The sequence below is a fragment of the Balearica regulorum genome, chromosome 4, assembly GCF_011004875.1.
Source record: "Balearica regulorum gibbericeps isolate bBalReg1 chromosome 4, bBalReg1.pri, whole genome shotgun sequence".
NCBI lineage: Eukaryota > Metazoa > Chordata > Aves > Gruiformes > Gruidae > Balearica > Balearica regulorum.
The window spans coordinates 21,139,413-21,166,204 of record NC_046187.1 but is presented as its reverse complement, the minus strand read 5'-3'; the positions used below and the strand labels follow the sequence as shown (position 1 = coordinate 21,166,204).

The window sequence follows — 26,792 nt, the reverse complement described above, 5'->3', positions numbered from 1 at the left end:
ACCTACAATGATCATCTAGTCTAACTGCCTGACCAATTCAGGGCTGACCAAAAATTAAAGCATGTTATTAAGGGCATTATCCAAATGCCTCTTAGATACTGACAGGGATGAGGCATCGACCACCTCTCCAGGAAGCCTGTTCCAGTGTTTGACCATCCCCTCGGTAAAGAAATGCTTCCTAATGCCCAGTCTAAACCTTCCCTGGGGCAGCTTTGACACCATTCCCACATGCCCTATCACTGGATCCCAGGGAGAAGAGCTCAGCACCTCCCTCTCCACTTCCCCTCCTCAGGAATCTGCAGAGAGCAATGAGGTTGCCTCTCAGCCTCCTCTTCTCCGAACTAGACAAACCTAAAGTCCTCAGCTGCTCCTCACAGGACACGCCTTCCAGCCCTTTCACCAGATTTGTTGCCCTCCTCTGGACGCATTCAAGGACCTTCACATCCTTCTTAAATTGAGAGGCCCAGCACTGCACACAGTACTCAAGGTGGGGCCACACCAATGGCGCAGGATAATCACCATTTTTGACAGGCTGTTTCTGCTGTATTTGATACACCCCAGGACGCAGGTTGCCCTCTTGGCAGCCAGCACACTGCTGGCTCATATTGAGCCGGCTGTTGACCAGCACCCCGGATCCCTTTCTGGAGGGCTGCTCTCCAGCTGCTCCTCTCCCAATTTATGCTTGTGCCTGGTGTTACTCTGTCCCAGGTAAAGAATCCAGCAGTTATTCTTCTTAAATTTCATCCCATTAATCACTGCCAAATGCTCCAATCTATCTAGATCCCCCTGCAAGGCCTCTTGTCCCTCAAGAGAGTCAACAGCACCTCCCAGTTTGGTATCATCAGCAAACTTGCTAATAGTGCATTTGATTCCTGCATCCAGGTCTTTGATATATACACTGAACAGAACTTGCCCTAGAATTGAACCCTGTGGAACAGCTCTGGTGCCTGGTCACCAGCCAGATGTAGCCCCATTCACTTTGAGCTCTGCCCTTCAGCCAGTTCTTTGCCAAGCTCACTGTAAACCTGTTCATCTCACAGTAGGACAACTTGTCCAGAAGGATGCTGTGAGAAACGAAAAAAAACCCCTTACTAAAATCCAGAAAAACTACATCCACTGCTTTCCTTTCATCCACTAGGCAAGTGACCTTATCATGGAAGGATATCAAATTAGTTAAACAGGGCTTTCCCTCTGTGAACCCATGTTGACTGTGTCTGATGATTGCATTATTCTTTAAATGTCTTTCAATAATACAGTATAATCTTGTCCATAATTTTTCTAGGAACTGAGGTTAGACTAACAGGTCCGTAGCGCTCTGGGTCTTTCATCCTGCCCTTGTAAACTGGAATAACATTGGCTATCTTCCAGTCACCAGGGACATCTCCAGACTCCAGAGATCTTTGGTAGATAATCGAGAGGGGTCCTGTCATAACATCGCTAGGTCCTTTCAGTACTCTGGGATGAATCCCATCAGGCTCCATGGACTTGTGAACATTCAGCTGATGCCTTACAATTTCAGTGTCCACAAATGGAAAGTGACTGCTCCCGCAGTCATGGTCCTCCAACTCAGAGGACCAGGCAGCCCAAGGTCTATCAGTATTATTAAAGACTGAAGTACAAAAAAAGCACTGAATGCCTCTGCTTTTTCTTCATGCCTATTAGTCAAGTGACCATCTTCAACAAGTATTGGTCCAATGTTTTCTTTAGACCCCTCTTGCTATTAATGTACTTAAAAATGTCCTTCTTGTTATCTGACACAACACTGGCCAGTTTCAACTCTAACTGAGTTTTGACCTTTCATGTCTTCGTCCCACATATAAGAACCACAGCTTTGTAATCTTCCTCATGTCAAGGAAAAATCTGAATGATAGTTTTGTGTGCTCTAGAACTGGTTTAAGACTTCGATAGCCATTTAATTTTGTCTCTCAGAGGAGATGGGAGGATGAAGCAGTCCTCTTTGAGAAAGAAATGCCTTTCCTTCGCACTGAAAATATCTCTCCCTATTATCATCACTGCACCACAAATTTCTCCACTCAGAAATCTGAAGGCCCAGACTCTTGTTTAATATCCAAGGCTGCACTGATTTTAATACTGCCCAATTTCAGCCTGTGCATCCAAATTCCCTCCAATTCAACAAGAAAAGTCCCAAGTGTTTCAGTGGGCTCTCATCAAAAGCATGTGCTCAAAGACAACTACTATACCTTGTTAAGCCTGTATTTTTTAAAAAAAAAACCAAAAAACCAACAACCTAAAACCCAGGAAAAAACCTCCAAAACTTAAGACATTAATTTAACTTAAACATGTCAATTGAACCAGGACATATTTTAATGGATTCTGTTTGAAACACTGGCTTTTTGTTTTCAAAGTACCAGCCACGGAACGTAGATTTGTCACTTTATAATAATTACTAATATCCTCCCCCACCAGAGTCATCTGGAACATATTTAATTATTGACTTCATTGAACATGTACATGGCACATGCTCACTCTTCTGAGCGAGCCTTTAAATGGACAAAAGCCCATTTGTTCCTTCTTCGAAAATCCAGTCTCAGCACATAAAGTGACCCCCAAATTAGGCTTCTGTTATTTGCATATAGCATACATGAAAGGTAAACATGCAAGCTAACATTCATCAAGCATTTAAGCTCATGCCTAGGTTTAAGTGTCTCAATGGGAAAAGCCCTAGTGAAACCAGGGGTACAACTGTGCTTCGTACAAATATTCACATGGTAAATGTATTCCTGCGTTACAGCTTGTGCCTCTGCATCTCATCTCCTAGCCCATATCAAAGCTGACTCCGGTGTGCCTGTATGTACTGCAGGCACTTCCCGCATATGTACCCCACCATGCCATACCTGCGGCAGTACTGATACCACCATATTTTCCTTGCTACATTTTAATAGCTGATGCCTCCATATTTTCAGCTCTATAATAAGTATTGACTAACAGTCTTTCCTCTTCCAGGCACTGCTAACCCGAGTATAAATACCCAAAGTAGCAACAGGATACAAATGCAATTATACTTGAATCAGGACTAATTTCAGCCTATCGTAAGAAAAAGACCACCAGTAGCAATATAGTGCAATTTTACACCAAAGAGATCCACTAGCCACTCCTTTCTGCTCCCCTGAAGCGAGGCTAGAATATCAGTCGTTTATCTTACAATTTCAATGTTTTGTGCCAAGTCTTACCAGTAAAAAACATGGCCAACATCACCTATGCATTGTTTCCTGATTTTTATTCTCCTTAGGGTCAAATTTTCAAACCCAAGTCTACATTTGCTACGTGGACTTCACATTCCCCCCAATCCCTTCAGTTTTGCTGCAGAAACATGGAACCATCTTTTAAGGTCGCATTCAGAATAGCATTAAAATGCACGATTTGTTGCTTTAAATAGTAATATAGGTGGAATAACTCCAGAGTGTTTCATATACAGACATTAAAGGCAGATTTCCAGGGGAGCTTAGCTTTCATTAGGCACCTAAATATAATGGGCTTATTTTCAAAATCCCACAGAGTGCAATAGCTTCTGTTCTGTTTAGCAGAACCATTATTTTGCAATCTGAACATGTGAAGTTTTGGAAGCTTTCTGGTGCGTGAGTACATGTCTGTGCGGTTCTGCAAGCCTTTGCAAGAGCTTAAATTGAAAAATGTACGATTATTAATCTTTAAAGCAAAAAGGACAAAGGCCCAACGCTGCCTCTCCTGGGATAAAAAGAAAGGACTCAACTGGATTACGTAAGGACGTGCTAGCTCCAGCCTCTGCTGAACTAGTGTGCGCTCCCCAGCAAAGGACAAAACAATAGTTTCATTTATATAGACCATTCAACACACACAAGAGAGGAAAAAAAACAGAGAGTGAATGAGGTGCTGCTGAATAATGCCTTCATAGAAGCAGAGAGAGAAACCAGGTAGATGTCATCTGCAAGGTAAATTAAAATTATACATCTCTGAGGATTATCAGTGAAAACTGAGATCTGGAAGAGAATTTGCTTTTGATATTGGAAAGGATAAATACCCAACGTAAATCCTTTTATGTGGGCCTGTAGAAAGGAACAGAGAAATTAAAGATAAATGAGATTAAGGCAGTTTTTAAAACTACGTTAGACATTTAAGATACCCATGGAGGGGAAAAAGACTTTGGAGGAGGAGATTAGTTTAGACCCTCAGCAATACATTCATCTGGGAAATCAACTGGCATAAATATTTTCTAATCTGAATCGGTCATTGCCCCCTCCCCCCCCCAAGCCAGACACACTCCAAAAAAAACCTTAAGAACATTTCTTCATAGCCTGGCAATCAGCCCAGGTAAATGACATGCCGTGTCATTTTACTGGCGAGGTCTGGGATAGAAAACCTGCAGGTATAAGTTGATTTTTTTTTTTTTTTTTTTTTTGCAAAAGGATGCCCTGGGGAGGGCCCCTTTGCCTTAGTCTCGCACAAATCCTCCTCTTATTTAATTCCTTTTGGAAACAGAGACAGAAGCTAACCAAAATCAAATGCTACGCAGTCTGTGTTTCTGTCTCCTTTGCCAGAGTTTGAGGTACATACAACTACTGCGGTTTCATGCAGGCCTATATTGTTATTAAAAGTCAACTGGAAATGTTGTTAGCAAGGAAAGTGGAGGAAATGAGTAAAAAAGTAATACATTTAGATGCATTTGGCTCTCTTCCTGGGAGCCCTTTTAATATAAAGAAACTCAACAAAGTTGTATTTTTAGATCTGGAAAGATGCGTTTTTGTATTTCACACACTAAAGGGATTTGCCTTAATACACTCAAATTTCCTCCTCCCTCCTCCTCCCTCATGTGCTTGAAGAAATGAACTTCAATCCTCAACCACTGGATACACATATTCTGTTCTCCCCATTGGCCAGAATAAAAACCAATAAATGTATTTCATTACTTTTGTGGATTTAGAAGAGCACCTGGCAAGGATGGTCTTAATCTCCTTACACTGCTTGCACCAATGAAAGAAACCTTTGCAGTACTTCTTGAGAGAGAAACGAAAGGATAATAGGAATAAAATCTGGAAATACAAATATTATCTCCATGAAGATCTGTTATAAAATGTATGAAATCCATATCAATGTCTCCAGAGGGTGCTTGGCATAATAGCACAATTTAGACAATAGGTTATTAAAGATGGAAAGAAATATATTCCTCATTATGATGACAGAATTGTTCAGAGATAATTGGGTAGTATGAGGTTATGTTTAGACAACAAATTGGTGGCAAGTATCTAGTAGCAGACCTGTCAAAAAGAGATGAAAAATACGGCTTGGTATGAATGACCTAAAGCCAGTTGTTTCTTCCCTTTGGTACCCCAGACGGGCATATTTGCAGGGGTTGGGCTGCTATGTTTTGTCAACATCTTTGTTACGCAAACACAAATCTATTTATTTCAGACATTAGAAAGGTGTTCCACTATTTGGATGTGGAACCACCAGCCACTGAGGTGGGGGGATTGTAGTTTATTAATATATTGAGGAATTAGAATTTCATTTTTCTTTCTGTCCAGTATTGGTTACAATTCCCATTTTAGCTGAGACAATATCAGTTATTTACTATGCTAGAAATGGGTGTGACAAAGATTAATTTCTTGAAAAAAGGTAATGACTTCAGATAGCCTCAGGTTATGAGGAACCTGACCCAAAGTTTGCTGACACTGAAAGTAAGTTTCCCTGTGATTTAATGACCTTTGATGCAGATCCAAAGGCCAAAGGCATTCAGGCAACAGATTGAAAGATTTTAAGACACTTTTAGTTTAAATGGCTAAACCCAAACCAACAATATACACTTTCTCATTACAAATTCAGCTGCTGTGGGACAAGACTGGAAAGGAATAAATGGTGCACAGAAGTCACATAAGGAACTAAGTTACTCCCTTATATTCATAAAAAAGAGATAAGTTACACTACTCATCACAGTTCTCCACCTTCAGGTTCCATATTAAACCAATTACAGAGGCCTTAGGGAGAAGTGATGGGGCTGCACATCAACAAAAACATCAAATGTGAAACACCTAACATATCTATGGTAGTCTTTGACTTATTTAAAGTCTGGATCTCTATACTGCAAAATTTCTGGTGGGGAGAGGGATGTGAATTTTACCTCTCTTTCTCTACCACAGAAACATTTTTATATTCTCTAAAGAAAGAAAGAAACCTCCCAACTGTACTTGCTTAAAAAAAAAAAAATAAAAAAAATCAACATTCAATTACTGTCATGCTTTCCATGCTCCCCCACATTCCCTTCAGTCTGTGAATTTTACTCTTGCAAACATGTCACCGGTACCCATTTAACTTTCCACCTACTTAACTATTAATTGGAAGGGAAAAAAACTAATCTCTTCCTTAATTACATCTATCACCAGAATACCCAAACTTTCACACCAGAAGAATCGTGCCATTCCTGCTGTTTCTCTCACCTACGTTCAATGTGTCCAACACCTCCAAAAGATGCTCAGTGAATTTACGTCAAAAAAATAAGTAAATAAAAATACACTTTTCTCACCCTAAGACTTGGCATTCAGACCGCGGGTGTTTAATTTGTACCTCATGTCACCCAACAAGCTGTGCCATTCAGACGCCTGTCAGTAGAGCACGCTGCTGGCTGCTCTGCTTGTAGTTCATCTTGTAACAGGTTAGTTCAGTCTTCAGTTAAAAAAAGCGATTTTGTAATGTTGCAAAAAAAGTATTTTTCTTTGGTGTGAAAAATGAAAAAGTCTGGAGGTACTGAAATTCTTATAATAGGACCGAGAAAAAGGAGTACAGGAGTGTAGGGCATCCTTCTGTGTACTTGCGAGCAAATTAAACTCTCCCCCACCATGTCCTGAAACACTTTGATTTTCACTGTGCTTGAGTACAAGAACTTCAACAACTACGAAGCTTGTAGATGTCCAGCTTAAATGTCAGACCTCATTTTAAGGCTTACTTCACTTCCATGATTAATTAGGAGGGCAATTTTAAAATACGATGGGCAGATAAGTGACTCAAACATTCATATGACTGAGGTTACACTTACTCACTGCAATGACTCTTCCATAACAACCTGTTCAGCTAGTAAGCTACCAAGTTATTTTTCTAAGTGGCATTAATACATGTCCATCAAATTATGTCCTGACTATAACAGCAAATGTGCAATAAAACACCCCATGATGAGCTGACAAGTTCATGGGTGCCCACATTATAGGACTCCAACTCTTTTCCCCTGCAGCATTTCAGATCTAATACAATTAAGTGGAAGCACTGTGGTGACTTTTCTGATAAAGATAGCATGTGCAACTCAAAGATACATGGGAGGACAACTTGTGCATGAAGATACGATTTTCAGAACCAACTCGTGGTGTAAAGATCAAATGCATGGGTGAATAGAGGTATTTCAATATTTTAAGCCTGGGACTGGGAGTGGTGAGGTAATTCGAGAGTTGATCAGCTAAACATTCAGAAGAGAGAAACAGAGAAAAGAAAAGATTATTTTTCATACAAGGGCTCATAGTGGCTGTGCTGGTTTTGGCTGGGATAGAGCTGATTTTCTTCATAGTAGCTAGTATGGGGCTACATTTTGGATTTGTGTTGAAAACAGTGTTGATAATATAGACATGTTTTGGTTATTGCTGAGCAGTGCTTACACGGAGTCAAGGCCTTTTCTGCTTCTCGCACTGCCCTGCCAGTGGGACGGCTGGGGGTGCACAAGGAGTTGGGAGGGGACACAGCCGGGACAGCTGACCCCAACTGACCAAAGGGGTATCCCATACCATATGACGTCATGCTCAGTTTATAAGGGGCTGGGAGAAGAGGAAGGAAGAGGGGAGATGTTCAGAGTGATGGCGTTTGTCTTCCCAAGTAACCATTACATGTGATGGAGCCCTGCTTTCCTGGCGATGACTGAACACCTGCCTGCCCATGGAAAGTGGTGAATGAATTCCTTGTTTTGTTTTGCTTTGCTTGTGTGTGTGCCTTTTGCTTTACCTATTAAAATGTCTTTATCTCAACCCATGAGTTCTCTTACTTTCACTCTTCTGATTCTCTCCCCCATCCCATGGCAGAGGAGGGGGAGTGAGCGAGCGGCTGCATGGGGCTTAGCTGACGGTTGGGGTTAAACTACGACAGTGGCACAAGTGGGAGACATGAAGAAGTGTCCCATAACCTAGAGAAAAGGGCTAGGATGGCAGGAGCACTCAGCAGGAGTTGGCTTTTCACAAGAGCATGCAGGAAATTATAGATGGAGCAGGTAGCAGTGGTCTTCATACTATGGAGTTTGCCTAACTTTCCTCTAAATTCTCCTCACAAGAAAATCCATAGTGCTGCTGCTGACAGCAGACCATTAAACCAGTATGCATTATGGGCACACACACTTGAAATCACCTTGTTCCTTTAATTTAAACCAAACTCATCTCAGATTCAAGAATGAACCACATTGTCATATATTTCACCATGTCTCACAAAAATGTCCTTTTTCCTTCATCTCAGGCTACTTTCAAGTTTTCAAAGACCTTTATTTCCCCCAGCTCTCAGAACTTAGTTTTCCTCCCCTTCTTGAAAACTATGCACATGCCTGTGTGGATAGCTCAGCCTGCAGGTTCACAAAGCCCTGTAATATCAGGTTATTTTAATTAAGGGTGCTTTCCAAATGGCTGTTGTATAGGTGTACTCTCCCCACAAACACATGGCAAAAGGAGACTGATAGGGGAAGAAACACATCCTTTGTTTCTGCCTCTGCAGATAAAGAACCAACAAGCAAAGCTGGGAATTTCAGCAAATACAGAAAAGGCCTTTTTGGCCACAATGCCCAGTAAATTGTATGCCTTGGAAGAAAGGATCCTTGTATCCTGTCAGCAGGATACAAAGTAAAGATTCTTTGCTCAGAAATAATCGTAATGGGTAGTTAGGTCTGGCAGTTTGTTTTGGTTTGGTTTTAATTATTGTTCTTAGCCCATGCACACAAATCATTTATTTAATGAAATAAAACAAAGGATGCCTGGCTTCAGAGGGGAATTCACTCATTACTGACCAAAGCGCCAAGAGCCGGGTTTAACCCCTTGGGAATGCTTGCCCTTTTCCACCAGTGGGCCCCAGGGGATCAAATTCTCTTGGGAAAAGAAAAAAAAAAAAGAAGCCCAGAGCGAAAGAAAACTGGAGAAGCTGCAAGTCTATTTGTTTAACAGAACACAGGACTGCTCTCGGTGGGCAAACGCTGCTTCTCAACCAACAGGGAAGATGGCAAGAAAACATCCAAGGAAAGCCTGGAGGACACAAAATGGTCTTACAGCACTCCAGAAATAATTAAGAACTGTATTCTTGGGAAAAGTGGTCTCATTAAACTGTTTTCAGATTGCAATTTTCTCCCAGCTTCTCCTCCCTCTTTCCCTTTCCACTAGCAATCTTGGAGCAATGAAAATATCAGTTTGCTTTCTAGTGCTCGTATTCTCTTAAAAATGTCATTATTCAATTATCTGTCTATTCACTGGCCCTAAGGTCCAGCGGAGCAGATATTGTGAGCCTTCATTTAATGTTTTTAAATGCACTTCAGTCCACTTGTGATACAATAAAACTTTATTGAATTCTGTTCCCACATCACACTTACCATCCCTCACTTTTATTGATATGTGAGCCCATCTACTCTTCTGTCAGCAATAAAAGGAATATTTCTAGCAAAGAAATGACCTTTCCTTCCATCAATACTGCAATTGGGAAATGTGATTTCAGGTTTCATGTTTAAAAAGAAAAAAGTCTTAAGAAAAGAAAAGATGAACCATGCTCAAGCATTGTTTTCCTTCCCCTTGTTAGCATTAAAGAAGCAGGGAAATCTCTGTAAGCATCAAAGATATTTGGTGCCTTCATAATATTTATTAGCTCATTTACCCAGAAGAATGGAAAGGAAGGCCGATTCATCCTTCCTCGGAAGCCATGAACATTTTTCCCTTGCAGGTAACAGCCTTTTGAATAGATCTTCCCAATATTAAAAGCTGATGGAAGACTGGTCACCTGGGTGCGAGGCAAGTTATCATTGCAGTGGGATATGCCATGCCCAAGGCACCCATCTTGCTCCCTCCTGCTGATGCCACCCTTTTCATCAATGCTGCAATGGGCTTGTCCTCCTTGAGACTCCACCTTTTTTCCACTTTGTCCTGCCCTATACCTTTTATTTTCCAAGTCTCTATTAAAAAACAGACTGTTTTTGAAGGACAACAGTGCACAAGTTATTCTGTGAGTTCCAAACCCTGTAACTTAAGGAAATTGAGAACTCACAAAAACCTGAAGGTAAATTTGACTCAGCTAGCTAAATCCTCTTTCCAACATCACACTGGAGCCTCAGAAGCCTGTCTCTAGGGGGAAATGAACAGAAAAAGCACTCCAAAATACCTTTGAGCTTTCAACTCACACATTTAAAAAAAAAAAAAATCTGAACACAGACAACCCCTAAATTTCAGTCAAAGCCAGTGGGAGATAGTTGCTTACATGTTGGAAAATCTCCCCGTGCTCTGACTTGGGTTGTCACCCACAAAGGGCAGCGCTGCTGCTGCTGCCCACGGAGCAAGAATGCTCGGGAGAGCGTCAGCCTTGAGTGGGTTGTTCTTTCTCTTCATCCATCTCAGAAACACATGCAGGACTACTAAAATGTGGATGGTTTGAGCTGTAAAGTGCTATGTGCATACAAACACTGTATTTGCAGAGGGAAAAACCAGCATTTTGGTTAGGATTTATCAAATTATCAATAGAAAATCTGGCTGCTTACAATGACAACTAGCTCAGCAGCTCTCCCACCACCACTGGTCTTGCAAAATTGGATTCTCTTGCTTGTCACCAGCCTTGTGTACAGCATTGGATAAATTGCTCATCTGCTTTCTGCACTAGCTCATAAGTAAAATGGGAAGTCCCTTAGCACATTACAAAGGTGAAATAAGAAAAAAAATTACATTCCTAGATGTCCTGGCACCATGACAACAGGACTGTACAAGCACCAGAAGAAGATACTGAAGTATTTCTGCAATGAGAGTGTTGACCTAGCTTCACAAAACCACCTCCACCACTACTCTTCCCTTTACTCTGTAAAGGGAGAAGGTGAAAGGGAAGGGATGCACTAGGAAACAACAACAGAGTACTGGATCAAAGAGACCCTCACAAAGTGAGGTTTCTCATACTTACACACAGCATAATGCAGCCTAAAATGCACTTTCAGACATCTCTCCGCAACATGTGATGTGTCTGCGGCTCTGGCAATGGCAAACTGCAGGTCTGCAGTAGATTTAATAGAAAACCATGGAAAAGCTCTCTTGGTCAGTAATGATTAAAAGAATTTAAGAAAACTGCAGTAGTAATTTCAGAAGAAAAGAGGCAGTATTTAAAGTAGGCGTCAGAGAAATAAACACCGCATACCAAGACCTGCTTTGAGAAAGACAAAATTAATTTGGTGACTTTTCTGATACTAGAAAAATGGGACAACTGATGGCATTGAAGCCTGTCAAATTAGGCCTGGTACCTTTTCCACTGCTGAAATCACCTGCTTTTCAGTTGCTTTTGATTGTCAGAAGGCAACAAAAAAAGTCCAGAAGTCATTGGAATGACTGTCCATTTTTGTAGACAACATCTGCCATCACATAAACAGACTACAGGATCAGAAAAACAGAGAGAGGACCGGGCTACCTGCATAGAATCATAGAATGGTTTGGGTTGGAAGGGGTCTCAAAGATCATCTAGTTCCAACCCCCCTGCTGCAGGCAGGGACACCCTCCACTAGACCACGTTGCCCAAAGCCCCATCCAACCTGGCCTTAAACACTTCCAGGGAGGGGGCATCCACAACCTCTCTGGGCAACCTGTTCCAGTGCCTCACCACTCTAACAGTAAAGAATTTCTTTCTAACATCTAATCTAAATCGACCCTCCTTCAGCTTAAACCCATTACCCCTTGTCCTGTCACTACACTCCCTGATAAACAGTCCCTCCCCATCTTTCCTGTAGGCCCCCTTCAGGTCCTGGAAGGCTGCAATTAGATCTCCCCGGAGCCTTCTTTTCTCCAGGCTGAACAACCCCAGCTCTCTCAGCCTGTCCTCATAGGAGAGGTGCTCCATCCCTCTGATCAGCTTCGGGGCCCTCCTCAGGACATGCTCCAACAGCTCCATGTCTCTCCTGTACTGGGGCCCCCAGAGCTGGATGCAGTACTGCAGGTGGGGTCTCAGAAGAGTGGAGTAGAGGGGCAGGATCACCTCCCTCAACCTGCTGGTCACGCCTCTTTTGATGCAGCCCAGGACACGGTTGGCTTTCTGGGCTGCAAGCGCACACTGCCAGCTCACGTTGAGCTTCTCATCAATCAATAGCCCCAAGTCCTTCTCCTTGGGGCTGCTTTCAATCCATTCCTCGCCCAGCCTATAGTCGTGCTTGGGATTGCACCGACCCACGTGTAGGACCATGCACTTGGCCTTGTTGAACTTCATGCAGTTCGCACGGGCCCACCTCTCCAGCCTGTCAAGGTCCCTCTGGATGGCATCCCTTCCCTCCAGCATGTTGAGTGCACCACACAGCTTGGTGTTGTTGGCAAACTTGTTGAGGGTGCACTCGATCCCACTGTACATGTTGCCGACAAAGATGTTAAACAGCCCTCGTCCCAGTACCGACCCCTGAGGAATGCCACTCATCACCGTTCTCCACTTGGGCATTGAGCCGTTGACCACAACTCTTTGAGTGCGACCATCCAGCCAGTTCCTTATCCACTGAGTGGTCCATGTCTCTCCAATCTAGAGACAAGGATGCCATGCAGGGCAGTGTCAAATGCCTTGCACAAGTCCAGGTAGATGATGTCAGTTGCCCTTCCCTTGACCACCGACGCTACAACCCCATCATAGAACGACACCAAGTTTGTCAGGCATGATTTGCCCCTTGTGAAGCTGTGTTGGCTGTCACCAGTCACCTCCTTGTTTTCCATGTGCCTAAGCATAGTCTCCAGGAGGGTCTGCTCCATGATCTTGCCAGGCACGGAGGTGAGACTGACCGGCCTGTAGTTCCCTGGGTCTTCCTTTTTACCCTTCTTAAAAATGGGGGTCATGTTCCCCCTCTTCTAGTCGGTGGGATCTTTGCCAGACTGCCAGGATTTCTCAAATATGATGGCGAGTGGCCTGGCCACTTCATCCGCCAGTTCCCTCAAGACCCACGGATGCAACTCATCAGCTGTCATCACGGACTTGTGCACCTTCAGGTTCCTTAGATATTCTCAAACCTGATCTTCTCCTACAGGTGGTGGTTCTGCATTCTCCCAGTCCCTGCCTTCTGCGACCTGGGCAGTGTGGCTCAAGCATTTGCCAGTGAAGACTGAGGCAAAGAAGTCATTGAGTACCTCAGCCTTCTCCATATCCTGGGTAACCAGGACACCCGTTTCATTCCGGAGGCGACCCACGTTTTCCCTCGTCCTCCTCTTATCACTAACATACCTATAGAAGCTTTTCTCGTTGTCCTTGACATCCCTGGCCAGACTAATTTCTATCAAGGCTTTGGCTTTCCTAACCTGATCCCTGGCTGTTCGGACAGTTTCTCTGTATTCTTCCCAGGCCACCTGCCCTTGCTTCCACCCTCTGTAGGCTTCCTTTTTTTGTTTGACTTTTTGCCTTGTTCATCCATGGGGGCCTCTTGGTGTTTTTGCTTGGCTTCCTCTTTGTTGGGATGCATCGCTTCTGAGCTTGGAGGAGGTGACCCTGGAATACTAGCCAGCTGTCTTGGGCCCCTCTTCCCTCCAGGGCTTTGTCCCATGGTATTCTACCAAGCAGGTCCCTGAAGAGGCCAAAGTCTGCTCTCCTGAAGTCCAGGGTAGTGAGCTTGCCGAGTGCTCTCCTTGCTGCCCTGAGGATCCTGAATTCCACCATTTCATGGTCACTGCAGCCAAGGCTACCCTTGAGGTTCACGTCCCCTACCAGCCCCTCCTTATTGGTGAGAATAAGGTCCAGCATGGCACCTGTCCTCATGGGCTCCTCTATCACTTGGAGGAGAAAGTTGTCATCAACACATTCCATGAACTTCCTGGATTGCTTGTGCTCAGCTGCGTTGTCCCTCCAACAGATGTCAGGGTGGTTGAAGTCCCCCATAAAGACCAGGGCTTGTGAGCGTGAGGCTGCTTCTATCTGCCTATAGAGGGCTTCATCTGCTTGGTCTCCCTGGTCAGGTGGCCTATAGCAGACCCCCACTATGATGTCCCCTGCCCCAGCCCTCCCTTTAATCCTGACCCATAGGCTCTCGGTCGGCTCCTCATCCATCCCCAGGTAGAGCTCCATGCACTCCAGATGGTTGTTGACATAGAGGGCGACGCCCCCTCCTCGCCTGCCTAAAGAGCCTGTACCCTTCCATCCCAGCACTCCAGTCATAGGACCTATCCCACCACGTCTCTGTAAAGCCAATAATGTCATAGCCTTGCAGGCACACACACGTCTCCAGCTCCTCTTGTTTATTCCCCATGCTCCGTGCGTTCGCGTAGAGGCTTTTCAGTTGTGCCCCTGACGAGACTGACTTATTGGCTGGGGTGGCTGGGATTCTTTTGATGCACAATCACCTGTTTTCTTCCCCACATGTTGAGAGTAACCACAGCCTCGTGAAACTCTTCTTGTCAGGGCTATCTCTAGTGAACACACAGGAATGCAGTGTGAAGGGTAATATAAAGGACATTTTAAAATATATGAGCTACTGAAGTTAGAAGAGGTTTGTTTTTCCCCCTCCTGAGAGGAAATGGGGATGTTTTCTTCTTGAAAATGATATGAGTTAGTGGTGGAAAAGTTAATAAATAAATAAATAAATAAAATCGCAAGAGGAGCAGGCTACCCAATGGAGTTTTAAATCTTCTGTAATTTTTCTCCAAGGGAGCGTATACACTAGCACTATATTGAGCATAAGCGCCTAAGGTCAGTCCTAACAACATCTGTTAAAGATGACTCCTAAACGCTGCTCTCTTGAGACACACACATGCTCCCCTCTGCTGCTGAGCCAGCACTTGGGTAAACTGTTTCTCTCTGTCCATAAGGAATAATTTGAAACCGTAAGGAGTAACCCATCCAACGAGACAAAGCAAGCTGAAATGCACACAAGTAGAACTGCCTGCTGAAATATTAATTCCTTTGTTATGCAATTGCACACAAGTACAAGTGCCTGCTGAAATATTAATTCCTTTGTTGTGCAACTGCTGTGTTTCTTTAGGAGATGGTCATATGGCAGACACCATCGCCAAGGGCTTGGTGCATGAGGCCACCAAGGAAATGTTAGCAGCTGAGGAAGGGTTTTCCCCAGCAGTGAGCAGTGCTGGGGAGCCCGTAGAGCCCACTATCCTCCTCCAGCAAAGCAAGGCGGCTGGGTGTGGGTAGCAATGCTAAGGAAGCTGGACCTGAAAGGACCGGGTCAATGGCCCAAATTTGGCTAGAGGGGCTGAAGCATGTGGGCTCAGTGACAAGAATCCAAGGGGACCAACTGACCCACAGCAAATGGCACAGGCACCACTGAGGCCACTGAGGGGGAAGTACATTTCATCCACCAGACGTAGCTTTGGTCCAACCATACCCTTGCTGACCTCCTTGTCCAGAGCTGACACCTTCGCCATCGCTTGGATGGCTTTCACTCGTGGGGCACTCCTGGGGCCCAGGCAAACAGCATCTGCAAAGTTGAGCTGACCATTTTCAGAGGGAAGAAATGGAGGTGGTAACAAAGCCAGGCAGAGACTGAGGTAGGAGAAGAATAAAAAGGAGCCCTAGGTTTCCCACTCCATGTCTGCAGATGAAGGGACACAGTTTGCCTGAACACAAGTAACTTCCCCGGTGCTACACTGAATAACAACACATGAAGATTTGACCCCAAATTTCCTAGGCAATGCAGAACAACAAGCCCAGGACATGGGATCCTATTTTACAATGTGCTTGTCCCTTGTTTCCCCCCCTCATAACTCTGCTTGCAGAGGCACTACATTTGATTCATAAACAAACAGAGGAAACAGCCATCAAAGCTACTAACTTAATTGCAAAGGCAGCATGGCTTGTTGTTGTCATTTTTCACCCCACATTCAGATCATTAAGACATACTCAATCCCTACTGTACATTTGGTACTGAGCAACCTCTCACAAGAGTTATTTTACATCTTGTACACAGGGCCGATTAGCACCTCGGGGCACAATATTCACGTATTACCTTTCTCACAAGGCACCACTATTCCTCTTTGTTTTATATGCAACAAAGGCTATGGAGGGGTACTAGGTAATGACTATTGCTTTACCAGCCCAGTCTCAGGAGGGAACAGCATACCTCATTCAAATCACAAATCTCAAGGAAATACAACCTGCTATGACAAGTAGAAACTGATCTCCCCTCCCCATGCAGCGTTGTTTGTAAAATGAAAGACCTCATTTAGAGTGGAATAACTCCAAGCTGGCAATTTGGTACAAGCTCGCTAGGGCAGACCCTAAGCCCCTGATGTCACTCTTTCCATGGGTTTAATAGCTCACCCCATAAAAAATATTCCATCACTGCATTTAAAAGCTTCATATTTTTGTTTAGAAAAATGAAATATGGACACGTCAAGCCCCCTGCCAGCAGAGAGGGTCCCCTTTGCTCAGAGAGGCGGTCTTAGCTGCATCTCTCATCTTGTGGTTTCATGACAAGCAAAACCCCACACAGTCTTTCCACATCGCAGTGGCATGTAGGTGGCCACCTCCTGCATGAGGGACAGGGACCACCTGAGGGGCTGTAAGTTCCCGCTTCCACTCCGGACAATGTGCCTGTCTTTTCTCAGCTATGTTTGCTCTCCTGCAGCCTGTGCTCAAGGCAATGAAGAAGATGCTCTGAGTCCTCAAGCCAAATCCTGGGTTTCAGCAAATTTAAGTCTCCTGCTGCTCTCTTAATACAACTCTGTGGCCTGAAAGCATCCATTCCTGTACCTGCTTTATTATTTTGAGAGGTGTGCTACGAGCTTTGGCCTACTCAAACTGAAAAACTAGAAATAGTACTGTTATTCACTGCTCAGCCCTTTATGACTGCTAATAAAAAGTGCACTCCTAGTACTACTGTTGTTATTTCTTTTTTGAGGTATGCCACTTTTGACAGTAGGACCATAACTGCATCTAACAAATTCAGTTTCTACAGAAAGTAAATTCTGAGGTACACTTAACTTTTTGAAGCTCTGACGTTTCCCGTTCGGTGCATATTGCTGTAATCCCAGATGACTGTCTTTCTACCCTCAAAAATTCAGGCTAAATGGCTTGCCTGTTATTTGTCTTCATAACTTTGGAAGCTTATAAATTAGTATTTTCTACCATCAAACATCAAATTTCCCAAAATATTACCTTCCTGACTTGTCAGTGATACAATACTGTATTTAAGGCACTTATCAAATGTCACCAATTACATGGACATAGGTCGGTCGAAGTGCACTGCTATATGATTACAAGCATAAAACTCTGGAAAGAGAAGCTGTAAGCTAGCAATAATGCTTCATTCTTCTGGTCTGCTTTCACTAATGGGGCTTCCCAAGTGTTTTCTATAAGGTGTACAACAAGGAAAACATTGAGCATTATTAGGGTATTTTTAACATAAGCACAAACCTTGCACAGAGGACAATTTTTCATATCTTATCAACTCAGTCTCATATGATGCACATGGTTTGTCACTAAGTGTCTACTTGCTCTCAGGGAACAAGAGACAAGCTCAAGGCTGGCCCAGTCACCACAATAAATCAGATCTCTATTAAAGAAACAAATGAAAATATATCAAGGTACATACTGTAAGGGACACATTCATACTGCACTTCCAGGTACTTGTACGTCCCAGGGCAAGGGTCTGGAAACACATCAGGGCCAGCGACAACTGCACATTGGGTCCGATTACTGCATCTGAAAAGCAAGAAAAAAAGAGAGTCAGAAAACAGTCCAGGCAGAAGGACAGGTCAAGAAGTTGAGCAGTCCCTCCAGCATCAAAAGGAGTGAAGGTGCAGAAGCCAGAACTTCAGCATCAGCTGAGGAAGCTCACCAGAGAGCATGCAAAAGCTGACGGCAAACACCAATGTCTTCATCAGCTCACTGCCAAAAGAGGAGGCATAGCGGCATAACCCCTTCCCCTCCAAGCAGTACTTAGAGCACCAGGAGGTATTTCTTTAAAACCAGACTGAGAGGAGGATCTAAAAAAAAAGATTACATGCACATGGTCCTCTAATTTTTGAAACCCAAACTCATATCACAGTGACCTCAACTAACCTTAAATACCAGCATCCCCATCAAACGAAATGCAAAGGCTAAACCAACAACATGTGGTTGTGGCAAAAATAATCATTGTATATTTTATAGCAGGCATAACAAATGTGTTTTACAAAATACGTATAAAGTGTTCCCACAAAAAAAGTAATCTTGAATAATGCTGTTTAATGCAAAGACTAGAAACAGCAATACTTCAGTGGGGAAAAAAAAATAAATCACCCAATAAGCTCTCTAAAAACCAAAACAGTAGTTTTTCATACACAGTCAGCACATTTGCATTATTTATAAATGACTAAGTTTTATTCAACCATTCTGCCCAGGACCAATGCATCTCCTGAGATGATGTATTTTTTCCAAAAGCAAATGTTGTTCTCACTGAAGATCTTGCAGTATAACCTCACAGAGAAGGAAGTGACCCTGTCTGCTGCAGCGAGTATCTTTCAGGTTAAGAGGACACACACACAGGTTGGGTCCTGAGAGATGCTTTCCCTGCGGCACATATGAGTCATGTCCATGGGTGACTGATTTCTGCATGCATGGAAACCCACATTTGTCTCTGCTTTTGTGGTACAAGCACCTCTATGTACAACTTTTGTGCATTTTGGGGATGCAAAAACACTGAGCAAACAGTAGTTCTACAGAGAAAAATCCTCTGATTATTTGTTTAAAGAAAAAAAAAAAGAGGAATATAATTTGTCTTTGATTTTTATGCTTTTGCATGCCAGAAAGAGATCTCCTAAGGGCTAGACCACTGCATTTACTTTCTCTAAGATGCTGTCTCCTCTGATGTGACATGGGACCCCTTACCCTCCTGCTCTTCTGGCAGAAGCCGCAACATCCAGCACAGAACTCATTTAGGTCTGCAGTGGAAATGCTTCATGTTTACCTGAGGCTATAGTTTGTCAGCCTTAATGAGGATTTTATTTGAGCCCATAAATTAGAATTGATTCATTAGTGACTGCCTTAAGCTCCATAATTTCTTTAATTTTATGGAAAGATTAATAAGAGCTGATACAATTGCTCATCGGGCTGCTTTGCTGGATAACAGATAACCCAGAGGGCAGGGTCATTCTCGTGTTTTCTAGTTGAAAGACGACAGTTATCACAGCAAGTGACTAGTTTTATCATATACACAGAAAAAGAATTTTATTAACAAAAAGGATAACTTTGTTGTCCTCACTCTTGCTACTTACAGACAGGTGGCTTGGCTGGGATATCACAGGTAGCTTGGACTGTGCGAGTGGGCAGTCTTCCAGGAGATGCTTTGAACATCATCCAAAACTTCACTTTCAAAAAAATCCTTTACTTGGCTCAATGTGCCTTTCAAAAAGCAATTGCACTGACGTAATCAATAGTCCCTCTGGCTGTAGGGACAGCCCTGGCCACTTTACATAGAATAAGAACAATGCATCAAAGAGGCGTTTCAAAATCACAAGTCAGGATCCAAAATTATGAAGAATAAGAAGTGGGGGAGCAGGAATAGACATATTTAGGGTTCATCTGTATGTGTTTTCTTTCTTTTTGTTTTAAGGAAACATTTGCTTTGAATGGCCAAGCGTTTCTTTGAAGCCGTTTCTTTTTTATGCAAAAACTTGTACACTAAAACCTGAAGTGAAAACATGCAACCTAGAAAGCTCCAAGTTCATAACCAGTATTTCAAAACTGGTTTGGAAGCTGAAGGCTGTGAACATCAGCTTTAACTTCCCCAAATGCATGCTGCCTTCTGAGATATCATCAAAGAGAGTAAAAGCACCATGATACAAGAGGTTGAGTGGGGAACGCAGGGTGATGGCTTTTCCCCCCAACTCTAGAAAGTTCTGAAGGCCCCTTGCACATTCCTGAATTGGAGGATGACAAAGCACCGAGCCTACCAAGCACAGAAACTTCAAAAGAAGGTGAGATCAAATTGTCAGTGCCACCTTGGGGGGAAACAACGGAAAACTCCCAAATAAAAGCTCATATACTATGTAACGTCAGTACCTCACACAATTTGCAAAAAAAGGGCTCATACAAAAAAAACCTACCAAAACCAGAAAAACTAAACCTTCTCTCTTTTTCACACTCATTTCATATCAGCAGCAAAACTGTGTCTGGCACCTGGCATTTCGAGTTTCCTTTTATCACTCCAGGATGAAACATGCGGGTTCCCATTCCAGCACAGTTAAGGGATGAAGAAAATTTGGACTAAAAACCTTAGGAAAAAAACTAATACCTGTTCAACTATTACTGTCAGACATCAGGCTACAAAAATTTAAAGGGGAGAAAGAGGTGAAAACCACTCATCATTAAAGCTCTGGTTGCTGTGCTTTTGCTGATACTTTCCCCCCCATTTTCACAACAGTTTCTTGGTCCCTGCAGTTTTGTCATATTTCTTTCCAGACATATTAAAGGTCCAGGTGACACTAAGTGACACACAACAAGTGACACAGAAAAGGAGATCTGTAAAAGAAAATTACTCTGTAGCCTTGAGAAGGCAAAAAAGAAAAAAAGTTATCATTCCTTACTCCATTCCCAGCAAACCAGCCCACAAGCTCTCCTTTGTAAATCTCGGGATTTCTTAGTGCTTGAGTCTTACCAATACTCATTCCAAACTCCTGTGAGTTGGGAGGCCCAGTGCTGGGTATTGACCTTTCCAGTCAATGCAACAAAGATTTCTTGTTTTTATTTTGGTTTTGTCTGGTTTTTTCTTCTTACTTTTTTTTTCCTTCCCCCCCCCCCCCCCCCCCCCCCCCTTCTTGAAGGAAGACCTTTACTAACTATGGGAATTACAATTTGCAGTGAGAACCAGCACTGCATCAGCTCAAGCATAAATCTGTCTCTTCTACAGGGCAATCACAGAAACACTACCCAAGTCCCTTAGCTTTATGCTAGAAACGCCAGCTTCACATCTTGCTAGATTCCCCTCCAACAGGGCAGGAACCATTTGCATCACTGGCTCTAGCATAACTGTACTCCAGAAAACTACAGTCACCTTTTTTAAACCCATCTATACCTCTTATTAGCACCCTTTGACAAGAATCTCTTATTTCTAGCACTGATTCATAAGCTCCTTCAAATGAAACAACTTCTTGCTGCCCTTATGCCACAACTTTGCTAAGCGATCCCTGGCCTCTCGCGATATTTTCTCATTCTCCATATGCTCTGACACCAAGTAAACAAGAGAACTGTGGGAGGAATCTGTGAATTTGGGAGACCAGATAGACAATTTTATGCCTATTAAAAAAACAGCTTCCATTTTCTTAGTTTGTACAACATTTTAAGCAAATGTTCTGGAGACACGGAAGAATTAAAGGAGCCCCTCAAGTCATTTTAGTTCCTCTTATTGCCATTTATCACGAAATCTGACAGGGAATTTATAGCCATCCTGTTGTTTGGGGTCGGTCTGGTTTACTTCGAAGTCCTTATTTCTACCTGCAGTCATTGCTCTCTCCCTGTTGCTCCCTGAAGTGCAATGTGGGCATGTGAAGATAGAGCCTGCTTCTCAGAGACTCGGCACATCTCGGGCCACCTCTGTAATTGCTGCTGGGACTCGACATTTGGCCTGGACCAAGAGTATCCACACAGCTCAGCAGAAATAAGTCACCGTGCTGCCACAGCGTTCAGGCTAGCAAGGCAAAAAAGCCTGCTGCATTTTCCATTTTGCAAGATATGGAAAGTGTGACTTATCAGTGCCCGTGTTCCCCTGCAAACGCTGACATTAGTGCAAAGTGTGCTCAGTGAAAAAGCCAGTATCTCACATCCACTTTGCCAAGGCACAGATGCCTACCAAGACCAACCATGAGATCAGAAACCAAAGCATAACCAGAGATTGCATTTTCACTGACTTGAGAGACTGACAGCAACATACATTCCTGTATGTACAAGAGAAGAGAATACCCCAACTCCCCTCAAAATCAGTCCGAGCCTCAGCAGCCTTTAAGGACCCAGCATCTCAAACAGAAGTTCACGTTATTCACATATATGTTTTGGAGAGGAAAAATTACCTCCTGGGATAAGTGTAAATTGTCCCAGTCACAAGACAAGAAAAGAAAAAAAAAAAAAAAAAAAGGCTTCTTTATGCCTCCTTTCCAGCTACATTTATTCCCACTTAAGGTACCTGTTTTATCTTTCAGATGTGGAAAAATATTTATCGCAGAAGAGAGGTGTCAATCCAGTGTAATGCATACACTGTAACAGAAAACACAGATTAACTTCTCCCAGTTCCAGTGGAAAATGACTTTCAAGAGTTTTAATGTGAAACAGTAATAATAATTCATGTGGCATTTGTTTTGCGTTTATAGCAGTGGGACTGAAGGAAGCATTTCTGAGTTCAGAACCAGCTGCAGGGCTCAACTCTGCTTGCAACTCTCTGTTCAGACTTAAAAAAAAACCAACACAACACACCAAAACTTAATTTCCCTTCAGCAAACTTCCATTCCTTCTCCTTGGCAACATTTTTATAATTTTTAAGTGACAAGGTCGTCTTGTGATAGTGAGGCAGAAACACTTTAAGACATAAACAGCTGCTTATTCCTGTTCTGACATCTTTGATTTTTTCCAATGCTGACATTGTTGATATATTTACCAAAAAAGAAAGAAAGGAAAAAATAATAGTTTGGCAGGTGATGTTTATTTTAGGCCTTTCCAGAAACTTTAATAGCACAGACATGTCAACGACATCAGGCTAGACATGTCTGGGGCAATATGTTTGCCAGAACGAAAATGCAAAGGCAGTACAAAAGAAAACATCAATCCCAAACAAACTCGTTTCAGCATTAACCATTGCAGGCGCAATACCAGTAAGTCCTCCAGCTCCCCACACAGGTGGGGACCATTTGCCCCAGGTAAGAAAAATGGGTGTCAAAATCATGGGGGCAGGCACCCATTGTGCTAGAGATGCCAGGAGAAGAGCAACAAGAAATCCGTGCGCAGGTCCACAAGCAGCCTAGAGGCTCAAACATCCATCTCATCCCCAACACAGTTGCTGTCTCCTGCTCCTTATCCTCTAGAGACAAGCCCTTCTGAGGTGGAGCAACACTTTCTGCAACACTGTGGCCAGGAGCTGCTGCTAACAGGGCCACCCACCCCCTCTGAATCTGCAATCAGACTGTCAAAGTCCAGGGCTTGGCTTTCAAATACCCTGGAGATTGAAACCACATCACCATGAATTTGTATTTGTACAGAAAGCACTGAGCTGCCATATCCATCCCTTCCTGCTGCTAACAAACCCTGCTTGCAGCTGGTGCTACCCTCCACCTACAGTAACTTATAACAAGGGATTCTTAATGCCCACATGTGCCGACCAAACCAGCTCACCTGCGTTCTTGAGCACTGATCACCAAAAAGTAAAGACACTCTTTCCCCTCTCCCCTCAGCTGAAACACCTACTTTACACAGACCTTATTTTTATCTCCAAAGACAAGCCAAGACATCAATATCTAAGTTGCTTTCTCAAGGTCTATTATACTTTTCTAATGGTTTTACAGTAAGAGACAGACTTAATTCATTATCCTTCATGGCAATGCTGTGAGACATCCTTTTCCTTCCCTGGAACACAAAAATCTCCTCTCTGGATGACTGCTTTAAGAAAGAGGCTGTCACAGCAAATAAGTCAGCCAGGAGTGTGTTCTCCCCTGTCAATATGTGGTATTTCCAAATCAACTCTTTAAGAAGGGCCAAGAAAAAAAAAAAAAAAAAAAAAATTAATGCCCTGGAGAAAGTAAACAGGAAGCAAAGAGAAATTTCACTCATAAGTGGAGTTAATGTGATGGCTTGCAAATAAGGGGAAAAAAGAAGAAAAAAAAAAAAGCTAAAAAAAAGCCAGCAGAGAATGGAGGCAGTGGAGGGTGGAGAGGGAAGAACAGAACCGCAAGCCTTGAGAAAAGCCTTTGGTTCACCACATTTGCTTTCAATAACACGCTGCACAAAAGCAAAGCTAAATCCTCTGCCTGTTTAGCTTCCAGAAACAAAGAATTCCTCAACAGAATCTTTTTCTTCCTCTGCAAAACCTTAAAAGCAAAGGATCTAATGACAGGGAGATGAAAATCCAGTTTCTCTAACATTTTCTTCATTATGAATGGGCCTTTTATTGATCTTTCAGAGCGCGGAGTAGCTGGCTTTCCAACCTCTGCTGTGATATAATTATCTGCGGTGTTTAATGCTAGCACAGACGAGTCCCGCTACACACTGCATTTTGTTGTTTTATTGACGGGTTTTAATTATCTATCCAGGTGCTAGAGCTGTCAGATAGGCTGCTGCTTATGTGATCAAACTAATACAAGGAGAGGCAGAGCACTCTGCAGCCTCACCAAGCGCCTTTGTGGAGATATGCCAACGAGATACATTTAAACTGCTATGGTTATTGTAAAATCTTACGATGTTTGATGGGAAGAAAGGGTCCTATTTCTATAGCCTCAACCCATTTCGTTCCTCTGATTATTATTTTATATTGAGCAAAGCAAAATTGAAGAAAAACAAACCACCAAAACCACACCAAAACCCCAGCCAGCCAAACAGCAGAAAAATCCTGCAGAGCCAAACCAAATCTGAGCTGTAAAGGTCACCAAGGGGACTACCTTGATATGTTATGGAGAGCCTGGGAGCAAGATGGAAAACAGGTCCTGGAAATAATTTAAATACCAGTTTTATGTAGGGGAAAAAAAAAAGTAATTACACTGTTTCAACTCATTGATAAGGTCCTTAAAATTTAACAAGAAACATTTAACAGTAAATTCACAAGATTTAAGATTTAATGTCAATTTGGGGCACCCTCACACATGGTGCATCTGCTCTGCTGCCAGGGATGCCCCAGACCAGGCAGCTGAGGTCTAGGGCAGGACCCACCAGCGGGGACGCCTGGCTCGTCATCACCTTCCAAAGTAGGGTCCTCCCAGGCAATGAAAGCTTTTTCCTTTCTGTTTTGTCATGTAATGTTTCTTACATTTTATTGTTTCCTTGGATTTCTTTCTGTGCCATCTCTTTGCAATTTACACAGTGAGGAGGGGAGATGAAATCCCCAAAGGCAACGAATGCGTACCCCAATAGGAAACCCTGCCAAGCGCCTTCTGCCAATGTGCCTGGCTACAGCATCTCTGCAGCAACAGGGAACCTGAACGCAAGCCTGGTGGAAGACGCACTCATTGTTAGCACAAGAATGACAATTTGACGATCTGTCCAAGCCATTGGTTATATTTGGATAAAAGGTTTGGGTCAGCATGGAAAACAGATCTGCCCCGAGCATGTCTAAAGGAGTCATGATGTTGCCCTAGCTGCAAGGAGCTGAGGACAGAAGCAAGGCCAAGTTTGCAATGTAGGCTAATGCCTTTTATCGGATGCTGGTCCGTAGGGTTGAAAACCAAACCAGGCAAGCCTTAAAGCCGTAAAGCTCATCTTTTAAAGAACTACATCTGCTCTTTTACAGGTACTCTACTTCTTCCAACTCCATAAACTTCTGTAGCACCCTAATAAAAATCCACTTTACAGAACACTGACAGGATATCTGGAGAGGAGAGTAAACATCTGAAACAAACCAACCAATAAAAGGCTTGTCGGTTTAGCCAGAGTTAACACTAGTTAAAATAACTGTGAACGGAAAACAATCTGGCTTTTAATTTGGGTTAGGAGGTTAAATTAAAGGCTAGAGGAGGTCTGGGCTGAGTTTCAGCTGGCGCTCCACATTACTTTGTCTTCATTGCCATTTTAAGACAATTCAGTGTGAGTTAAAGCTCATTTTTTCTTCTTCTTTAGTGCAGCTTCCCAGAGCTGGGATAGCCAGAGCAAGTGACAAAGGATTATTTTCTCTTCAACAGCTCTGAAGAGCATTCAGACCCTTGGTCTACCATTACCTGCCTATCCATCGGGTCTGCGGCACAGGGAGCCGATGCTGTGCTGAACACCAAGGCACTGCAGCCCTGTAGCACCATGAGGTACGAACCTGGTGCTCAGCACTGGGTGAGGAAAATAGAAAATCTGAATGCAAACATTTAGAAATCTTTTAAATATATTAACAAAAAAGAATAAAAAAAGATATTTTGCCCTGCTGTTAAAGGAAAATCTGTTATTACTTCCACTGCATCCCCCTTCATTAATTGTGACATTTTCTTGAAATACAAGGAATTATGCAGCCCGTAATAACCACAACGCTGTCACTTACTGTTACACCACCCAATGCCCCAGTCCCAGCCACTGACTGATTCCTGCAACAAGAAAACTGAACTTAGAGAATATTGTCTCTAAACGGGCTAAAGTAATCTGTATTCATGGGCTGGTAGGTTTAATGTATTAGCCTTTCACCTCTGCGAATAGGGTTAAAGAAAGGTTTTGGGCCAAAATAATTTGTACTGCACTCCATCTCAAATTTGACATAATAATTGAATGACTGAATGAAACAAAAATGAATACGTCCAAACAGTGCAGGAGGTCAAAGCTGGGCAACTCCCTGATGAACTCAGGAGTGAACCGAAGGCATCCATGCAGCACTGTTTCTAAAACCCAGAGTAACCTCTCTTTCCATCACTCTTGCCAATGGCATGATACCAAGGTGATTTTTAAGTTAAGATCCATAGATTTTAGTTAAGGCAGCAATCACCCCTCATCCTCTTGGAGGG

General features: G+C 43.1%; 1 protein-coding gene across 7 annotated transcripts in view; it reads right to left on the bottom strand.

The window, feature by feature from the left end:
- Positions 1-26,792, bottom strand: part of ADGRL3 (adhesion G protein-coupled receptor L3) — a 524,509-nt gene that overhangs the window by 208,697 nt on the left and 289,020 nt on the right. For all 7 annotated transcript variants that reach the window (XM_075751372.1, XM_075751366.1, XM_075751367.1 and 4 more), the window contains exon 5: positions 17,738-17,847. In XM_075751372.1, the coding sequence (XP_075607487.1) occupies positions 17,738-17,847 (110 nt within the window). The remainder of the gene's footprint in view (positions 1-17,737; positions 17,848-26,792) is intronic.